Source organism: Heterodontus francisci, chromosome 2, assembly GCF_036365525.1.
Source record: "Heterodontus francisci isolate sHetFra1 chromosome 2, sHetFra1.hap1, whole genome shotgun sequence".
In the NCBI taxonomy this organism is placed as follows: Eukaryota; Metazoa; Chordata; class Chondrichthyes; order Heterodontiformes; family Heterodontidae; genus Heterodontus; species Heterodontus francisci.
Window position 1 is genome coordinate 19,189,985 of NC_090372.1, and position 19,476 is coordinate 19,209,460.

The 19,476-nt window shown below is 40.1% G+C and overlaps 1 protein-coding gene across 2 annotated transcripts in view; it reads left to right on the plus strand.

Annotated features, from left to right (window-relative positions):
• The window catches only part of exoc2 (exocyst complex component 2), a 332,668-nt gene that overhangs the window by 46,030 nt on the left and 267,162 nt on the right, over nt 1-19,476 (plus strand). For both annotated transcript variants that reach the window (XM_068055321.1, XM_068055329.1), the window contains exon 2: nt 6,851-7,028. In XM_068055321.1, the coding sequence (XP_067911422.1) occupies nt 6,911-7,028 (118 nt within the window). In that variant the 5' untranslated portion in view covers nt 6,851-6,910. The remainder of the gene's footprint in view (nt 1-6,850; nt 7,029-19,476) is intronic.

Here is a 19,476-nt window from a genome sequence, read left to right on the forward strand (position 1 = left end):
TGTATTGTCTTCCAGCCTCAGCCTTCCATGATATCTTCACTCCTCTAATTCTGGCCTGTTGAGCATCCCCAATTTTAATCGCTTCATGATCGGTGGTTGCGCCTTCAGTTGACTAGCCCGCAAGCTCTGTAATACCCTCCATACACCTCTCCACCTCGCTTTGCTCCTATAAAACACACCTTTTGACCAATCTTGTGGTCATCTGACCTAATATCTCCTTTTATTGCTTGATATCATACTTTGTTTTATAGTGTTCTGTGAAGTGCTTTGGGATATATTATTACGTTAAAGGCATTATATAAATATACATTTTTGTTGTTGTGTAACATGTGCTGTGGGAGGAGGAGTACTTGGTCATCACACCTGCTTGCAAGATAACTAGTTTTATCTGCCCTGGTACTCTGCTAGAACTAGTATCTTGCAAGTTAGTAAACTTTCATACCGATGCTCCTTTTCAATGACTCCTAGCAGTTATTATGATAAGCAGCAGGATCAGCATTTACCTGTCAGTTCCACTGACCATAAGACAGAATAGGAGGCAGACCTACCCATTAAATAGCAATTTTTGTTCTTAAAATATTTCAACTTTTATAATCCGTATTGCGCTAATACTGTTGAAATGGTATTGATGCTTAGGCAACTTCTGGGGTTCAATATACCTTTGCTAAGTTATCAATTTATAAAATTTAAAGAACTGATTCCTTAATTATTTAAGCATTTTTCATACTTTATGGACAGGAGCTGCATTAGTTGTACATAAAAAAATTATTTCAGTCAACTGAAAGAAAGACAGACTTGCACTTATACAGTGCCTTTATGACCTCAGAACATCCTAAACACTTTATAGCCAATTAAGTGTCTTCACTGTTGTGATGTAGAAAATAAAACTAGAAATTTAAAAAAATTAAATGTATATGGTAGAATGTTAAGATGACCCAATTACCTTATTAGTGTTTCCAACAGTGCAATGGTGTTTCGGTGATGGAGACAGTGGCATAGTGGTAATGTCACTGGACTAGTAAACCAGAGGCCCAGGCTAATGTCCTAGGGACACTGGTTCAAATCCCACCGTAGCAACTAGTGGAATTTAAATTCAATTTATAAAAATCTGGAATTGAAATCTAGTTTCAGTAATGGTGCCATGAAACAATCATCAATTGTCATAAAAACCCATCTTGTTCACTCATGTCCTTTTAGTGTAGGAAAGCTGCTGTCCTTGCCTGGTCTGGCCTACATGTGACTCCAGACCCACAGCAATATGGTTGACTCTTAACTGCTCTCTGAAATGGCCTAGCAAGCCACTAAGTTCAAGGGCAAATAGGCCAGCATTTGCTGCTCATTCCTATCAGTGATGTCCAAATCCCATGAAAGAATTAAAAAAAACATTGAGTTCATAACCTAACGGATGCATCTCTTGTATGGTCTACCAGGTCATGCATTTGGACCAAAACCATTACGGAAGATTTCTTTTATTTGCTACATGTGATCAAATCATAAACACGTTTGTAAAGAGCTGGTTTATGACTTTATTACAGATAACAGAGGAAATCTTCCCTGTAAGTTCCAAAGTAAGCAGGCTAATCCTTGGGGAGAAATGGGGACAGAGTTGGGCACTTAGACTCACTGAGAAGACAGCAGTAGCTTCTTCTTATACCCTTAGTCTGTAGAATTTGGATGTCAGCTATTAAAAACTACCTGCTTTGGGTTAATGCATATTATTCATTCTGAATGTTAGGTATTGGTGCTACCTTCCATTGTTGTGCAGGCCTTCTATTCATGGCAGGTTCCTGATGGCGTATGGAGGTCAAGGTCTTTTTCTAGTCTTTTCAGAGATCTTATTGGATGCAGCAGTATGCGCATTTGCAAAGGCGAAGTCAGTAATTTTGACGCACTTGAATGGGGTGAAAGAGGGATTTATCAATCAAACCATTTTAATGTGTGGAGGCAGTGATTCTCCCATTACATTGAAAAAAAATTCAATGTTAAGATTACAAAGTCTGGGACTCCAAAGGACCAGTGAGGCACTTAAAATGTGCTGTGCAACAGGCTGGAGTTACATTTGGTGTGAAGGCTGAGTAAAGTGAGATTACTTACTGGAGATAGCCTGGCACTTCCCAGCTTCAGTGGACTTGTGGTCATATTGGGAGTTAAGTCAAATTCAAACTGCTGCTATCGTGTCGATGTGCAGCCACAACCGCTCAGCACTGGCAGAAAAGTGGTTGTGAAAAGGCTGCCCTAACTGGACCGATGGCTGCAAAATTTCTTCAATCTTTATACCTTAGTCACACAATAGAATTTTCTAATTTAAATAAAAGGCTTTTCTGCAGTGCATTTCATAGGAATTTCTATTTAGTGAGTATATTTGGAATCCGTATTAGAGCAGATGACTAAAGTAGGTTCTTATCTATCTATCTTGCAACTAGTAACGTAACCTTACAAGTTTGCATCCGGCTTTGAGTTTTTTTTGCTAAGTTTGGCTGCCCACTGGAGGACTATTCAGTCAATCTTTTCTGTTCCTTTCAACAAGTCATTAGGTTTATCAGGGACGCTTGAAAGATTACATCAGTTATCTATGCACGTTGAGGCTAGGCAGTTATTTATTTTAATTACTTGCATGACAGTATGAAACATTTGCACCAACCACATATGGGGAAAAATGCAATTTTTGATGTCTGTGTTCATAGATCAGGAGTCATAAAAATATTGTAATTGGTTTTGAAATTTTGAAAATTTTAATTTCCATTCTCCCTTGCATTTCTTTATTAATCTATAAAGTACAGCAAAAGCATTGATGTCACTAGCATTACTGTACACAAAAGCTTTCTTGAACATGATTAGAGGGGATTTTTGATGCAGATATTTTAATAATTTGAAAAAACAATTCAAACTGATAAAATTGAAGAACTGTATGAATAGTTATAAGGAATCGTGTTTGAAGTTTGTAGTTGAAAATCTTATTTCCATGTCAGCCAATTATTTTGGCAGTTGAATATTTTGTCACTAAATCAAGAGACATTCAAAGAAAACAGTAAAGATTTGCATTTATGTAGCACCTTTCATGACCTCAGGACGTCCCAAAGCACTTTAAAGAAAATTAACTACTTTTGAAACCTAGTCATTATCATATTGGAAATGTGGTAGCTAATTTGCACACAGCAAGATCCCACAACTAGCAATGTCTTAACGACCAGATAATCTGCTTTACTGATGTTGGTTGAGGGTAAATATTGGCCAGTACACTGGGAGAACACACCTCTTCTTTGAATATTGTTGTGGGATATTTTACATCCACCTAATGGGACAGATGGGAGCTTGGTTTAACGTCTCAACCAAATGACAGCAGCTATGTCAGTGCAGCGCTCCCTCAATGCTGCACTGCAGTGCAACTGTAGTGGAGCTAGACCTCTTAACCTCTCGACTCAGAGGGAAGACTTCTATTTTGTGAAGGTCTATGTCACTGACATTAAACACATGTTGGTTTTGTCAACATTGTTTTATGTTTAAAAACTCCCTATCTACTCCATTTTATAAAATAAAGATGATTGGTGAATTTGAAGTAGTTCAAGATGAGGGAGGATGTTCCCAATGCTGGGCAGCCTAGAACAGGGGTCACAGTCTCAGGATACGGGGTATGCCATTTAGAACAGAGATGAGGAGAAATTTCTTCACTCAGAGGGTGATGAACCTGTGGAATTCTCTACCGCAGAAAGCTGTGGAGGCCAAGTCATTAAATATATTCAAGAAGGAGATAGATATATTAATGCCAAAGGGATCAAGGGATATTGGGAGAAAGCGGGAGCAGGGTACTGAATTAGACAGTCAGCCATGATCTTTTTTGAATGGTGGAGAAGGCCAAAGGGCCGAATGGCCAACTCCTGCTCCTATTTTCTATGAGTGTTCTATTCTCATGGTTTATGGCATCATAACTCCGGATCTGGATTAGTGTGTTATATTTCTCTAATAGCCATTCAGTGTCTTCTATATTGCAGCACAAATTATAGTTCTGTTCAAAATAATTTATTTCTGCAGGCAAAATAATTGTTCATGAGCTAATGGTCGTCTTCAGCTTCAGCAACATGCTCGTTTGCTAGTATGAAATGCCATTGAGCTGCAGGATTTGGGTTCAAAATTGAAATTCTCATATAATGATTGCTAGTGTCAGCCTTGGCTCAGTGATGGTATATCTTTCCTGAGTCAGAAAGTTGTGGGTACAAGCCCCACTCCTGGCACTCAAGCTCATCATTTAAGGCTGTCACTTCATTGCAGTACAGAGGGGTGAATTAAGAACATGAAAAGCATTATATAGATGCAGGTTCTTTCTTAAGAATAGTCAGACAAGGTGGAGGGGAACCTGAGAAGCAGGAGCTGATTCGCGTTACTATCCAGTACTCTTTTATAGTTTTGGAGCAGTATTGGTAGAGGTTCATAATCTATATAAAAAACAGGTACGCTTGAAGGGGATGAAAGAGGCACTTATCAATCAAACCATTTTATTGTGTGGAGGCAGTGATTCTCCCATTACATTGAAAAAAAATTCAATGTTAATTTTACAAAGTCTGGGACTCCAAAAGGCCAGTGAGACACCTAAAATATGCTGTGCAACAGGCTGGAGTTACATTTGGTGTGAAGGCTGAGTAAAGTGAGATTACCTACTGGAGATGGCCTGGCACGTCCCAGCTTCAGGAGTCTAAATTTTAATCTTGTATCCTCATGTACATTATGCTGTCTGTGTTTTGATGCATAAACTACATCATGCCCTTTGGTATATGATTTTTAATTTATGAAGTCTTTTTTTCAAAAATAGTGTAGTTTGTGATTGAAGCTTCACTATGACATTGACTGAATTAATAATACTGCTCAATAATGAATTTTTGTAGAAATTTGAAATCTGTTAATAAGCACTGCTCATAACGTTGATTTCTTTGTCTATCTTAAGGTAGATACCAGTTTGTCAAAATCCAACCTTGTTTATAAAGTAATTTATAGTAAAAGTAACTTGTGAATGTAAGACCTTAATTGCAATATATCCATGATTTAAAGCCAGTTGAGTTTTTCTCATAAATTGAGAAACAATTAAAGAATGAAATACTTTTGAATAAATTATCGATGTGAGAAATACGTTTGTATTATTCAGTATTACAAAATCACTTTTTGGTTTACAGTGTGTTGCTGACTGAATGAAGTGCAAAGGTATGGCTGTAGTTAGCATGAGTAATTTATTCCAGAAATGTTAACAAAAGCCTCAGAGTGCTATGTTAATTTTGCTGTTCAGCAAGCACTCCTTTACACAGCTAGTGTTTCTTGCAATTGTGATGTGGAGGAGAAGCAAGTGTTAGAATCACCATTCATCAGTCATTTGGTAAGCAAATGGGGAGTGAATGGTGAAAGGCCATGACCAGTATGTTTCCCCAGCAAGGGATGGATTAACCTCCCCCAAGCCTAATGTTAGGAGCCCAGTGCCTTTGCTTACAACCCCCACCTTCTCACCACCCTAGTAAACTGACAGCTCCTAGACTTTGCGTGCAAGTGAGTTCAGCTGGCGCTGTGTGGTCTGGGTGTGTGGTCTCCAGGCCGGCTGAGAGGCTGCTAACAGGGTGGATGAGAAAGACCTTGTCTGTTTACTTTAATTTGCTTGGACGCAGGAACTGTGCCCAACATTTCTGGTGTGCTGGTTCCATAAGCAGTGGCCAGTCCATCACAGCTGCTGAACAGTCTGAAACGTTGGGCTTGTGCTAATCACCCTCGCAGCTCATAGATCAATTTCAACATGTCAGAGACAAGCTAATCCAGGTTGTAAATGGAATTGAGGTGTAATGTTCCAAGTTGGAATTTAACATTTTCACCACTCTGCCTAGCACTGCAGTATAATTCATTTTAAAAAGTATCTTGCATTTGGAGAGCGGCTCTAAGTTTTCAATATTGGTTCTGTAAGAATAAATTTATTGGTTTTATTTTTCTTTAGAGAAAATCTGAGTCGGTCCTGCATGATCCCAAATATTATTTGCTTTATTCGCTTATTGTTTACATCTGCATAAATTACAAAACATATTCAAGAAGCCAGGGTGAGCAAAGACCATTTGGCCTATTCAGATTTATCCCTTTAAAAATAACTCAGAACGTCAGAATATTCTTCTTTCCCTTACGTCAATAATATATTTTTCATTAAGTCCGTACAAATGTTCAAAGCCACAATCACAACCTTAGTTTCAATTGCAGCTTACTGTGAGTGGAGCAGACATTTCAGTGAAGGAAGTTGTGAAGTTTTGTGGGAACTTTGCTTTGAAAATTTTCCAGTGAAGTAGCAGCAATCTCATATATATTAGGAAGGGTGTTCTTTGATGGAGGGGCAAGGGTAAACAATTGAATGCAATTTGCTGCGTAGCAGTTAAGCATTGTAGACACAATGGAAAAATATTCAAGTACGGCAGACAGTATGGGCAGTCTCTGTCCATCTCTGTGCATGTGTCTGTGTTGTCGCTAACTGTAAACACTGGCTCAGTATAATAAAAGTTCAGTGGTTTGTGCAATGCAAGTAATTTTCAGCTTAGCTTGCTTTTTCAGGATCTGTATAAAATGGATCAATGTTTTAACAAGGCTGAATAATTACCCAAATCCTTATTTATAAAACACTACTATCAAAGTATTTGTACATACTACCATGGCATATTTATGAAACCTTTTGATAATTAGTAAATTGAAGTCAGGATCCAGTTTGCAGAATTTGCAACTTCATATGCCTTAAGCAGTTTTTTTTTTAAAGTGATCAAACAATATTTAAAGCTAAGGTTATTTGCATCTTCTCCCAAAAAAAGACACTCAATTGCGTGTTCTTTTTGTGTTGTATTTACAGGCTGCTGTCTGCTGTACCTTGAGAAATTTTTAAAACAAAATCCATAACTGACGAGTGACCATGTCGCGAGCACGACAGCCGCCACTGGTAACTGGGATTTCTCCAAATGAGGGATTTCCCTGGACAAAAGTAACAATCAGAGGAGAAAATCTGGGAACAGGACCCATGGATCTTATAGGTAAGTGTCCAATTTTGTTCAGGGAAAACTGATTTATAAAAGTACATCTGAAACGACCTTTAAGGTAAATTTGGTGGGGTTGTAATGTTAATATTAGAGCACATTGTAATAATTAGTGCATACAGCACTTCTATAGGCATATCTTTCTGCCCTCTATGAAACAGTATATAAACTGGTGGATCTTGTAGGAATTTTGCCAAAATGGGAATAATTAAACAGGGCAAAGACTTGAACTCCAGATTTTTTGGCATTCGAGTAGAAATTTCAAATTGATGTAGAATCTTAACCGCCACAGAATTATACTTTTTAATTGTGAAGCTTTTTGTTTTCAGTGCTAGCCTCCTGAGCAGAGTTGTATGTAGTTAAACAATTATGCTAAAACATATTGCATTTGCGTTAATTTTGTTCCGCTCTAACATATCCGCTCGTAACCAGAGCATCTCTAGCAATGGCTTCTCTTCCTGCCCCTTTACTGTCATCTCCTGAAACCTCCCAAGAACCTGTGATTGGTCCCCTCCTGTTCCTCATCTACATACTGCTCCTTGGCTCATCACCTGCAAACATGGGGTCAGTTTCCTGATGGCATCAACTCTACACCTCCAACATCTCTCTCAACCTCTCCACTAACTCTGTATTGTCAGGCTGCTTGTTCAACATTGAATCTTGGAATGCCTGCAATTTCCTCCAGCTAAACATTGGAAAGACTGAACCCATCGCCTTCCGATCCTGCTACAAACCTTTGTACCCTTGCCATCAATTTCACCCACCTCTTCGACCACTGTCTCTGGCTCAACTTCACTATTTGTAGCCTTAGCATACTATTTGGCCTCAAGCCAAGCTTCCAATGCCATATCTTCTCCATCCAAATGACTTCCTATTTCCAACTCTTAACAGCATCCACCTCTATCCCTACTACAGCCTATATTATTGCTGAAACCCTCACCTGTGCCTTTGTTATCTCCAGACTTTACTATTTGAGTGCTCTCCTGGTCATCTTCACTTCATCCTCTGTAAAATTCAGCTCGTCCAAAACTTTGCAACCCATATCCTGTCTTTCCCCGTAATCTCCTCCAGCACCCCTGAACTTTCCATTTCTCTGACTGTGTCTCTGTCTGTCTGACCTCTTGTGTATTCCACCTTTTCCTACTCTCCACGCCCTCCACTCCCCGGTGGAAACTGTGCCTTTAGCAGCTTAGGCATCATGGAATTTCTTTCTTCAACCTCTCCACTTTTCCACCTCCTTCACCTTTAATACCAACCTTAAAAACCACTTTGACCAAGTTGATAAGGAGGTGGTATTGGATAGGCTGCCTTACTTAAAGTGGATAAGGCACCAGGACCTGTTGAGATGCATCCAAGGATACCGAGGGAGGTGAGAGTGGAAATTGCGGAGGCACTGGCCATAATTTTTCAGTCAGTCTTAGACTCGGGCGTGGTGCCAGAGAACTGGAGAATTGCAAACGTTACATCCTTGTTCAAAAAACGGTGTAAAGAGAAGCACAACAACTACAGGCCAGTCTGTTTAACCTCGGTCGAGGGTAAATCTCTAGAAAAAATAATTTGGGACAAAATTAATAGTCGCATGGACAAATGTGGGTTAATTAAAGAAAGTCAGCATGGATTTATTAAGGGAAAATCATGTTTAACTGACTTGCTGGAGTTTTTTGAGGATGTAACAGGGTCGATGAGGGCAATGCAGTTGATATGGTGTACATGGGCTTCCAAAAGGTGTTTAATATAGTGCCGTACAACAGACTTTTGAGCAAAGTTATAGCTCATGTAACAGTAGCAACATGGATATGAAATTGGCTGAGTGACAGGAAAGAAAGACTAGTAGTTAATGGATGTTTTTTGGGCTGCAGGAAGGTTTGTAGTGGAGTTCCCCAGGGGTCAGTGTTGGGACCCTTGCTTTTCCTGTTATATATTGATGACCTAGACCTTGGTGTACAGGGTACAGTTTCAAAGTTTGCGGATGATACAAAACTTGGAAGCATTGTGAACTGTGAGGAGGATAGTGTAGAACTTGAAAAGGGCAGACACGTGGCAGATGAAGTTCAATACAGAGAAATGTGAAGTGATTCATTTTGATAGGAAGAACATGGAGAGACAATATAAAATGTGGTACAGTTGTAAAGGGGGTGCAGGAGCAGAGTGACCTGAGTGTATATGTGCACATGTCATTGAAGGTGGCAGGGCAGGTTGAGAGCGCGGTTAATAAAGCATACAGTATCCTGGGCTTTATTAATAGGGGCATAGAGTGCAAGAGCAAGGAGGTTATGTTGAACTTGTATAGGACACTAGTTCAGCCTCAGCTAGAGTATTGCATCCAGTTCTGGGTGCTGCACTTCAGGAAAGATGTGAAGGCATTGGAGGGAGTACAGAAAAGATTCACGAGAATGATTCCAGAGACGAGAAACTTCAACTATGAAGATAGATTGGAGAAGGTAGGACTGTTCTTCTTGGTGAAGAGAAGGCTGAGAGGTGATTTGATAGAGGCATGCAAAATCATGAGGGGTCTGGACAGAGTAGACCGTGAGAAACTGTTCCCACTCATGAAAGGATCAAGGACGAGAGGGCACAGACTTAAAATAATTGGTAAAAGAAGCAAAAGTGACATGAGGAAAAACTTTTTCATGCAGCGAGTGGTTAATGCTCTGCCTGAGAGTGTGGTGGAGGCAGGTTCACTTGAAGCATTCAAAGAAAATTAGACTATTATATGAAAAGGAAAAATGTGCAGGATTACGGGGCGAAGGCAGGGGAATGACACTAAGTGAATTACTCATTTGGAGCGCCGGTGCAGACACGATGGGCTGAATGGCCTCCTTCTGTACTGTAACAATCTGTGATTCTGTAATACCCCTAATTCCTCCTTTGGACTTGGTCTTTTTTGATTATGCCTCTGTGAAGTAGTTTGTGATGTTTTTCTATATTGGAGGTGCTGTATAAATGCAAATTGTTGTTTCCAAAGTGGGAATCCACATAGTTGCCATTGGCCTGATATGTACACACTCACTCCCTGTAGGGGTACAACTCAGTTAACCTAAGCCTACAGAATCTAAGTAAAGAGCAGCTTGGCAAGGGCCGAGGCTTAGGGACCGAAGTGTGCACAATGTTACTTCAGGAGTTTAACCCATTACAATCACAAAGCTTAGCAGCATAGAGCACTGAGAAACGTTCCTCTGTTTGCCCAACCAGGACCATTCTATCCACTAGATTATTAGCTTGCAGGGTCATCTGGGGTAAGGAATCTTAATTCCTGGTGACACATCCCATTGACAGAAAGATTTATTACCATAATAGATTATTGTGTTCTCCGAGGTTTTGAATAAGTATTTTATCAGATCATATGAGCTAGCTTATGTACTACAAACGAGAAAATAGCAGAGGGAAGCAGAAGTTAGATCAAAGGTCAGATAGAAATAAACAGCAATAAAATTAAAAATATCTCAAACTGTGGGGACCAGGTTGAGGGAAATAGCAACAGTGATGATGGAGGTATTTAATTCTATGTATGTCAATGACTGTAGAGTAACTAATAAGGTTGGTGAGGTGCATGCACAAATTGCTACATGGAATTGACATGGCTTCTTTAGCAATGTCAGAAATGGGTGGTTCTTAATATTCCTGGCTACCAAGTATTCTGGAATGATAGAGAAGGAAAAAGGAGAATAGTGATTAAGGATGATAGTTATAAAAAGAATTACTGACAAGATGGTTCTAGGACTGAACCTATTTAGCTTGAGTTGAGGGAGCTTTTTTTATAGAGCTCCAAACAGTGAGAAGGAGATAGATAAGTAAATTTGACGGAAAATTTCAATGGCGTGTAACAAAAATAGAGTAGTATTTAGGAGACTTTAATTACCCTAACATAGACTGGGAAAAACATAGTGCGAAGGAATGAGAAGAATTTCTGTTATGTGCACGAGAGCTTTCTCAATCAATATGTCTCCTGTCCAACAAGGAAGGAATCGGTTTTGGATCTGGTCTGGGAAATGAAGTAAGGCAAGGGGAGTGTGTTACACTAGGAGAGTATCTGGATAACAGTGACTACAACATTATTAGGTTTAAAGTAAATATGGAAAGAGACTGGAAAATATGGAATGTAAAAATTCTCAACTGGGAAGAGCTAATTTCATTGATTTGAGAAGGGACCTAGCACAGGTAGGTTGGAAAAAGTGATACCAGTGTAAAAAAAAAAATAAAGGAGCAATAGAGTGTGTTCGGGAAAGAGATACATCAGGTACAAAAAAGACATAATTCTTTGAAGTAAAAAGGTAGAGCATCCAAAGCTAATGCACCCTGGATGACAAAGGAAATGAAAGTTAAAATAAAACAGAAAAAGGAGGTTATGACAAATTTTAGCGGCAAGATTTAATTTATAACCAAGAAGATTATGGAAACTACATGAAGTTGAAAAAGTCAATACAGGAGGCAAAGAAAGATTGAGAAAAGATTAGCAGGCAACAACAAATCCAACCGTAAAATATTTTATAAACATATAAAGTGCAAGCGGTTTGCTAGGGAAAAGATTGGGCCCATTAAGGACCCAAAGAGAAATCTTCATGTAGAGGCAGAGGACATGGCAAAAGTATTAAATGAGTACAGAAAATGCTGGAAATACTGAGCAGGTCTGGCAGCATCTGCGGCGAGGGTAACAGAGTTAACGTTTCATCAGAAATATAACAGGTTTTGAGCAAGTGAAAGTTACGGGGAGGGGGGAAGGGTGGTACAAAAAACAAAAGGGAAGGTCTGTGATTGGGTGAAGGGCAGGAAAGATTAAATGACGAAAGGTTTCATGGTGCAGGACCAAAGGAACTGGTAATAGGACAAGTAAAGAAACAAAAGATGAGTCTAATGTAGGTGTGAATGGCAGGATGTTGAATGGCTGCTGCTTAAAAGCAATGAAAAGGAAATAAGAGAAATGAAGAGGAAAAAAAGGAACAAAATGGGGGCAGAGGTTATGATCTACCCTCCCCCCACTTTCACTTGCTCAAAACCTATTTCATTTCTAACTTTTCCCAGTTCTGATGAAAGGTCACAGACTTGAAATGTCACCCTGTTTCTGTGTCCACAGATGCTGCCAGACTTGCTGTATATTTCCAGCTCTTTCTGTTTCTATTTCACGTTTACAGCATCCAAAGTATTTTGCTTTTGTATTACATTAGTACTTTGTATCTGTCTTCGCAAAGGACGCATGTGATGAGGATCATAATATAATAAAAGATGAGAGGGAAGTTATGGACAGGCAGTGACCTAATTGAGGTTTTCAAGATGATGAGAGGTTTTGATTGTGAAAAAGGACAAAATATTCCCTCTGGTGAGTGGGACAATAACTAAATGTCATGGATTCAGAATCATTGGAAAAAGACATGGAGGAGAGATGAGAATTTTTTTACTCAGTTGTTGGGATTTGAAAAGTTCTACCTGAAAAGGTGCTAGAAGCTGATTCCATAAATAATTTTAAAAGTGAGTTGGATAGGCAATTGTGGATCAGAAACTTGCACGGTTATGGACTTTTTTCAAAGAGGCATGACAGGCTGAATGGCTGCTTCCTGTGCTGTAAGTTTCTATGATTTGTCATGCTAGGCCCCACATGCCAAGAATGAGGCACATTAATTTTGTCATGACCATTGATTTAAACTGTTACTGGAGTGAAGAAAAGACTTGCTTTAAAATAAAAAGTTGCTAGATCTTGGCTGGAAAGACATTTGTATATTAAGAGTGTTTGGAAGGACAAAGCAGCCATTCCCGGACACATTCAACCCACAATGGACTTTTGATCACCAGATATTGAAGATGGGGGAGCTTGCATTCCATGTTGACTGCTAAGATGGCCGAATGCATAAACTGACACGGTCAAACCAGCTAGTCACATGACTAACCTGCTGGGCAGCCTGAATTTTTTGAATTTTGAATCAGTTTGGGTCGAAAGCAGAATGCTCCTGGATTGAGAAGATCTCTCCTGGCTGGCTTGCCACAGCCTCTCCTGTCTGCTTGCTCCCATCTCTTTCTCACAGAACTCCAAATCCACTGAAGACACATGAACCCCAAGAGAGAGAAGTCTCCTACAGCGAACAAGGTTTAAGAAGAATACTGGGCCCCAACGAAAAGCAAGGTCTACCTACAATCAAGGACTTTACAGTGAGCTCGAAGAATCGTAATACAAACTCTTCAGATATTGGGTGGCGCAGTGGTTAGCACTGCAGCCTCACAGATCCAGCGACCCGGGTTCAGTTCTGGGTACTACCTGTGTGGAGTTTGCAAATTCTCCCTGTGACCTGTGTGGGTTTCCGCCGGGTGCTACGGTTTCCTCCCACAGCCAAAGACTTGCAGGTTGATAGGTAAATTGGCCATTGTAAAATTGCCCCTAGTGTAGGTAGGTGGTAGGAGAATTGAGGGAAGATGCGGATGTGGTAGGAGACATGGGATTAATGTAGGATTAGTATAAATGGGTGGTTGATGGTTGGCACAGACTTGGTGGGCCGAAGGGCCTGTTTCAGTGCTGTATCTCTCTATGACTCTATATTGCCTCAAACTTTTCACTATTTTTCTTCTGTGTTCTTTCTGTCTCTATTTTCATGTATCGCATATGCATGCTAGCATGTGTGCATCGTGTATCCATAGGCATCAACCGAATTAGAGTTTAAGTTTAATAAATTTCAACTTTTCTTTGTTAAACCTAAGAAAGCCTGTTTGTGCTGGTTTCTTTGCCTTATAATTGGAAAGTGGTGAACAAGGATTGACCATGTAGGCGCTAAAAACACGGTGTGTTTAAAATTAAAGCCCTGTTACAGCAAGACCAGGTGAAGGCTGAAAGGGAAACCTACACCTCTTTTTCACATGGTCTTAGCAGATTCTATTTAATGGAAATAAAGGTTAAATAATAGCACAAAATCAATACACTTGGTGACAGAATTTTGAAATTATACCTTGAACACAAAAGCAAACATGGCCCTTTACTGACTGTCTTAGTAATACTAAACCAAGAACACAACACTTGTATATGAGATTTTGTCCAACCACCACAGTCTCTATATGCTATCTCCATGCAGATTGAAGTACAGTTTTAAGAAGCACTCTCAAACTAGGGAAGACTGTCACATTTATCCTTTGGGATCAACCGTTTCTGGTTAATAAGCTGGCCACCAAGAGAACTACCAAGACATGGGGCTGCTCTCGTGGTATTTATCTTCAGCTAATGAAAGTGACATGGGACAATCTACTTGATTAATAGGCTGTCAATTTACAAAAACTATAGGAGGTACTTTTGGTGAGAGAAACACTAACTGACTTTGGAATTAACAAAAAACACCTGAAGGCCAACTACTGTCTTTGCAGGTGCATGTGGTTGGCTCGTCTGTGGACTAGTGTTCTCTCACAATGTAATGTTTAGCCACATCTACGGAAAGTAGATTATTTTCGACCCAGAGATACAATGCCAATATAAGACATTTAATGTGATCAGTCACATTTCATAGATATTAAAATATGTAACCTTTGCTATTGGTATGATCATGTGGTGTGACATGGGTGGTTCCACTGTTCAACTCCCCACCTGTTTGCAGCAAGTGTATTTCTATTCGAGTTTAGCCCCTTGGTGTTTTATTTTTTCACATAAAGAGTGACGGGTTTACTTGTAGGTTTTTAAAAACCAGAAAATCAATTGTTTATTGATCAATAAGCCTGATCCTGAAATTGTCGCAACCACATTCACTCGTGCATTCGTTCGTGCGCGCGCGCACACATACGCAAGAAAAAACAGATCTTTCTTTTGTGCCTCCTTATCTCGAGAGACAATGGATACGCGCCTGGAGGTGGTCAGTGGTTTGTGAAGCAGCGCCTGGAGTGGCTATAAAGGCCAATTCTAGAGTGACGGGCTTTTCCACAGGTGCTGCAGAGAAATTTGTTTGTCGGGGCTGTTGCACAGTTGGCTCTCCCCTTGCGCCTCTGTCTTTTTTCCTGCCAACTACTAAGTCTCTTCGACTCGCCACATTTTAGCCCTGTCTTTATGGCTGCCCGCCAGCTCTGGCGAACGCTGGCAACTGACTCCCACGACTTGTGATCAATGTCACAGGATTTCATGTCGCGTTTGCAGACGTCTTTATAGCGGAGACATGGACGGCCGGTGGGTCTGATACCAGTGGCGAGCTCGCTGTACAATGTGTCTTTGGGGATCCTGCCATCTTCCATGTGGCTCACATGGCCAAGCCATCTCAAGCGCCGCTGACTCAGTAGTGTGTACAAGCTGGGGATGTTGGCCGCCTCGAGGACTTCTGTGTTGGAGATACGGTCCTGCCACCTGATGCCAAGGATTCTCTGGAGGCAGCGAAGATGGAATGAATTGAGACGTCGCTCTTGGCTGACATACGTTGTCCAGGCCTCGCTGCCATAGAGAAAGGTACTGAGGACACAGGCCTGATACACTCGGACTTTTGTGTTCTTTTGTGAAGGGAAAAAAGGAAGGTGACTTTTAGTTGGGGTGGGGGGAAGACAGGTTTTGATAAACTTGTGTGTGTGGGTCCTGCGCTCTCTGCGTCTGTCCCTCTATCATTCTCTGAGGGTAAAGCTGTTCTCACCTCCTGTTCGGAGACGCTCTGGTTTCTTCCCCGTGGTGATCGCACGATAGCCTAGAACGTGGCTACTTCATACCTCCTTTGTTCCAGATGAAGACATTCAATTCTGGAATGTGTTTAGGATAGGTGTAGGATGGCTTCCATCAACATCTTTTAGCTTTGAAGATTTGTTCTTTTGTCTTTGTCAGATAGTTTGAATACACAAAATGCCAATTCCTTTTTCTTTGGCAGCCATTTTGGATCATTGTTCACTTTTTAGAATATTCTTTTTTTTTTAAAGACAAAGTCCATTTTTCATAACTCTTCAGAATTAGTCCATGATTGCTGTATCATGTCACTTCTGGTGTGCGTGACACTATTGTTTGAATTGGAACTAAACTATTACTTATCATACACTTCAATGAGATGAACATTTTTAAAGCTTTTCTGTTCAATATATGTTGAAGAAAACTTAACTGTAAATACTGTACTTGTCTGTTGCATTGCAGTTACAGAGCCCATTTTTCATTATCCATTTGTAAATGTGAATAATGAGGATTCTGATTGCCAATTATTGTTTATAAAACATGAAGTTCATGTGATTTTAACTATTTTTCACCAATATGCTGCAGAGAGATGTTAGCATTTTGGCATCATAAATGTGATAGAATATCCCTGTGTTTACAGACAGCATTTGCTGTTTGCCAAAGAAAAATGCTATTTTAAATGAAATTTGTTTGATGAAAGTGTAGTTCTTGAACTGACTGAGGGAATTTTTATACAAATGTATAAAGAAAATGCCATGTATGTACTTAGAATTTTGTGCATTTTTTAAAGGATTATTCTGTCTTGGCTCTGATTTTCACCAATTTACCAAATTCTGTGAAGGATCCTGCATGGCGACTTACATTAACATAAAGTGTTCTATTAAAATACACCATCATCAAAGATTCTGCATTTTGTAACTTTTTTCGCACCATGTTGCAAATAGGCTGCGATGTTGTGACTGAAACTCAATTCCTGCATGGGTATAATCGGCATCGTAGGGACCAAGGAGTCACAGGGCTACCGCTCCATACTCAAAACAATAGGCCTAGCAGTGTATTTTTAGCTCCCCCATGGTGAATCCTTGTTCACCGCTTTCCAATTAAAGTGCAAATAAACCAGCACAAACAGGCTTTCTTAGGTTTAAAGAAGAAAAGTTGAAATTTATTAAACTTAAACTCTAATTCTGTTGATGCCTACACGATGCGCCCACACTAGCATGCATATGCGATACATGCAAATAGAGACAGAAAGAACACAGAAGAAAAACAGTGAAAAGTTTTGAGGCAATATCTGAAGAGTTTTTGTTATGGTTGTTCGAGCTCACTGTAAAGTCCTTGATTGTAGGTAGACCTTGCTTTTCGTTGGGGCCCAGTATTCTTCTTAAACCTTGTTCGCTGTAGGAGACTTCTCTCTCTTTGGGTTCATGTGTCTTCAGTGGATTTGGAGTTCTGTGAGAAAGAGATGGGAGTAAGCAGACAGGAGAGGCTGTGGCGAGCCAGCCAGGAGAGATCTTCTCAATCCAGGAGCATTCTGCTTTTGACCCAAACTGTTTGTACAAATTCAAAAATCTCAGGCTGCCCAGCAGGTTAGTCATGTGACTAGCTGATTTGACCGTGTCAGTTTGTGTATTCTGCCATCTTATCAGTCAACATAGAATGCAAGCTCCCCCACCTTCAATATCTGGTGATCAAAAGTCCATTGTGGGTTGAATGTGTCAGGGAATGGTCATTTGTCCTTCCAAACACTCTTAATATGCAAATGTCTTTCCAGCCAAGATCTGGCAACTTTTTTTTAAAACAAGTCCTTTCTTCACTCCAGTAACAGTTTAAAATCAATGGTCATGACAAAATTAATGTGCTTCATTCTTGGCATGTGGGGGCCTCGCATGAGAAATCATAGAAACTTACAGCACAGGAAGCAGCCATTCAGCCTGTCATGCCTCTTTGAAAGAAGTCGTGCTAATTACCACATCCCTGCTTGTTGTCCATAACTGTGCAAGTTTCTGATCCGCAATTGCCCATCCCAGCACCCTTTTAAAATTATTTGTGGAATCAGCTTCCAGCACCTTTTCAGGTAGGTATGCTGACAATGTGCAAGTTAGTGCTCACTCTGAAGAGGAGCTACAACAGATAGTTGACGTATTCATTGAAGCCTACGTGAGCATGAGACTTGCCCTGAACACCAGGAAGACCAAAGTCCTCTATCAACCCACACTAAAGGTATCAAATTCACACCTTCAATTAAGATTCATGGTGAAGTGGAGGAAAATGTCCCTCACTTCTTGTATCTTGAAACTATCTATCCCAAAACGCTGACATTAATGAAGAGGTACACTACCGATTTTCAATGTGCTAGCTCAGCCTCTGGTAAATTAGGTACTTTTAGTTTTTAAGAATCATGATATCAGACCTGACACTAAACTCAGTGCCTAATGGGCAGTGGTTCTTTCCACGCTTCTTTGTGGTGCTAAAGTTTGGACAAGTTGTCAATGCCATATCAAGGCCCTAGAACAACATCAATGCTGTCTTAGAAGGATCTTGTGAATCATGTCGGAGGGCAAAAGAACAAACATGAACATCCTCCAAGATGCACAAATGCCATGTATAGAGGCCATGATAATCTCGCATCAGCTGAGATGGATGGGACATGTTGTCCGAATGCTTGACTCAAACTTGCCCTAACAGGTGCTCTATTCAGCTATGCCAGGGAGCCTGTTTACATGGGTGCCAAAGAAATGTTTCAAAGTCCATCTCGAAGTCTCTATGAAGGTCTGCTCAATTAACATCAACACATGGGAAGCAAATGCCCAATCAAAACCAAAATGTGTCAAGACCTTCCAATCAACAAAAGCAACTATTGGGAGAGAACATCGAGAGAAACCGAAAGAGAGGCCAGCTCCTTGAGCCAATAATCTGCCACCACACTGACGGTCGACAGCCGATATCATCACTGTGGGAGAGCCTGTGATGCTAAGATAGGGCGAGTAAGCCATCTACAAACCCACAGCCAACACCGAAATCTCACTTCTACCTAGCCAATCTTGAGGAAGAATTATCCTCTACATGAGGGATTGCCAATGATAGTGGTAGAACTACCATCTTGTATAAGGAGAAGCAAAGTGACCATGGGCCCTGCCCCGAATGAATATTGAATGATTTCATCTTGAAGTGCACGTGATCAAGTGAGGACAGAATTGCAGTCAATTGTGTTGCCACTGATGCCAGATAGTTTGCTAACACACTCTAGGTGTAAATATAAATGACATTTATCACTGGGGCCTGAGGATTTGTATGTTACTGAAATGTTAGTGCTTCACAAAGGGGAAGAGAGAAAATTGGTGAGAAAATAAAACTTGTTCTCTATCTAGTTTTTGGCTTTATAACAGCTGACTTGTGGCTAACATTTGTTTCCAAATAACATTTTTTTTTGTTGGTTTATTTTCTTCAGACCATAAAGCTCATTTGAAATAAAGTTAAATTGCAGTTTTCTGCAAGCAATATAAATTTTCTAAACTAGTTGGGTGTGCTTAGTGCACACGTTAATTCTATGCTAATGAAATGTTGCTATCATCCTACTGTATTCTGACTACAATTTCAGAAGAGCACCTAGTATTACATTCCAGCAATATTTTAATTTTATAACAATAGCAGAAAATACTGGAGATACTCAGCAGTCAGTCAGCATCTGTGGAGAGAAAAACAGAGCAAATATTTCAGGTGGATGACCAGTTCTGATGAAGCCCCATTCATCATAGATGAAGGTTATCGCAGTTGCTGCTTGACCTTTGGTGTATCCTCCAGCATTTTCTGTTTTTGTTTAAGATTTCCAGCATTTGCAGTATTTTACCT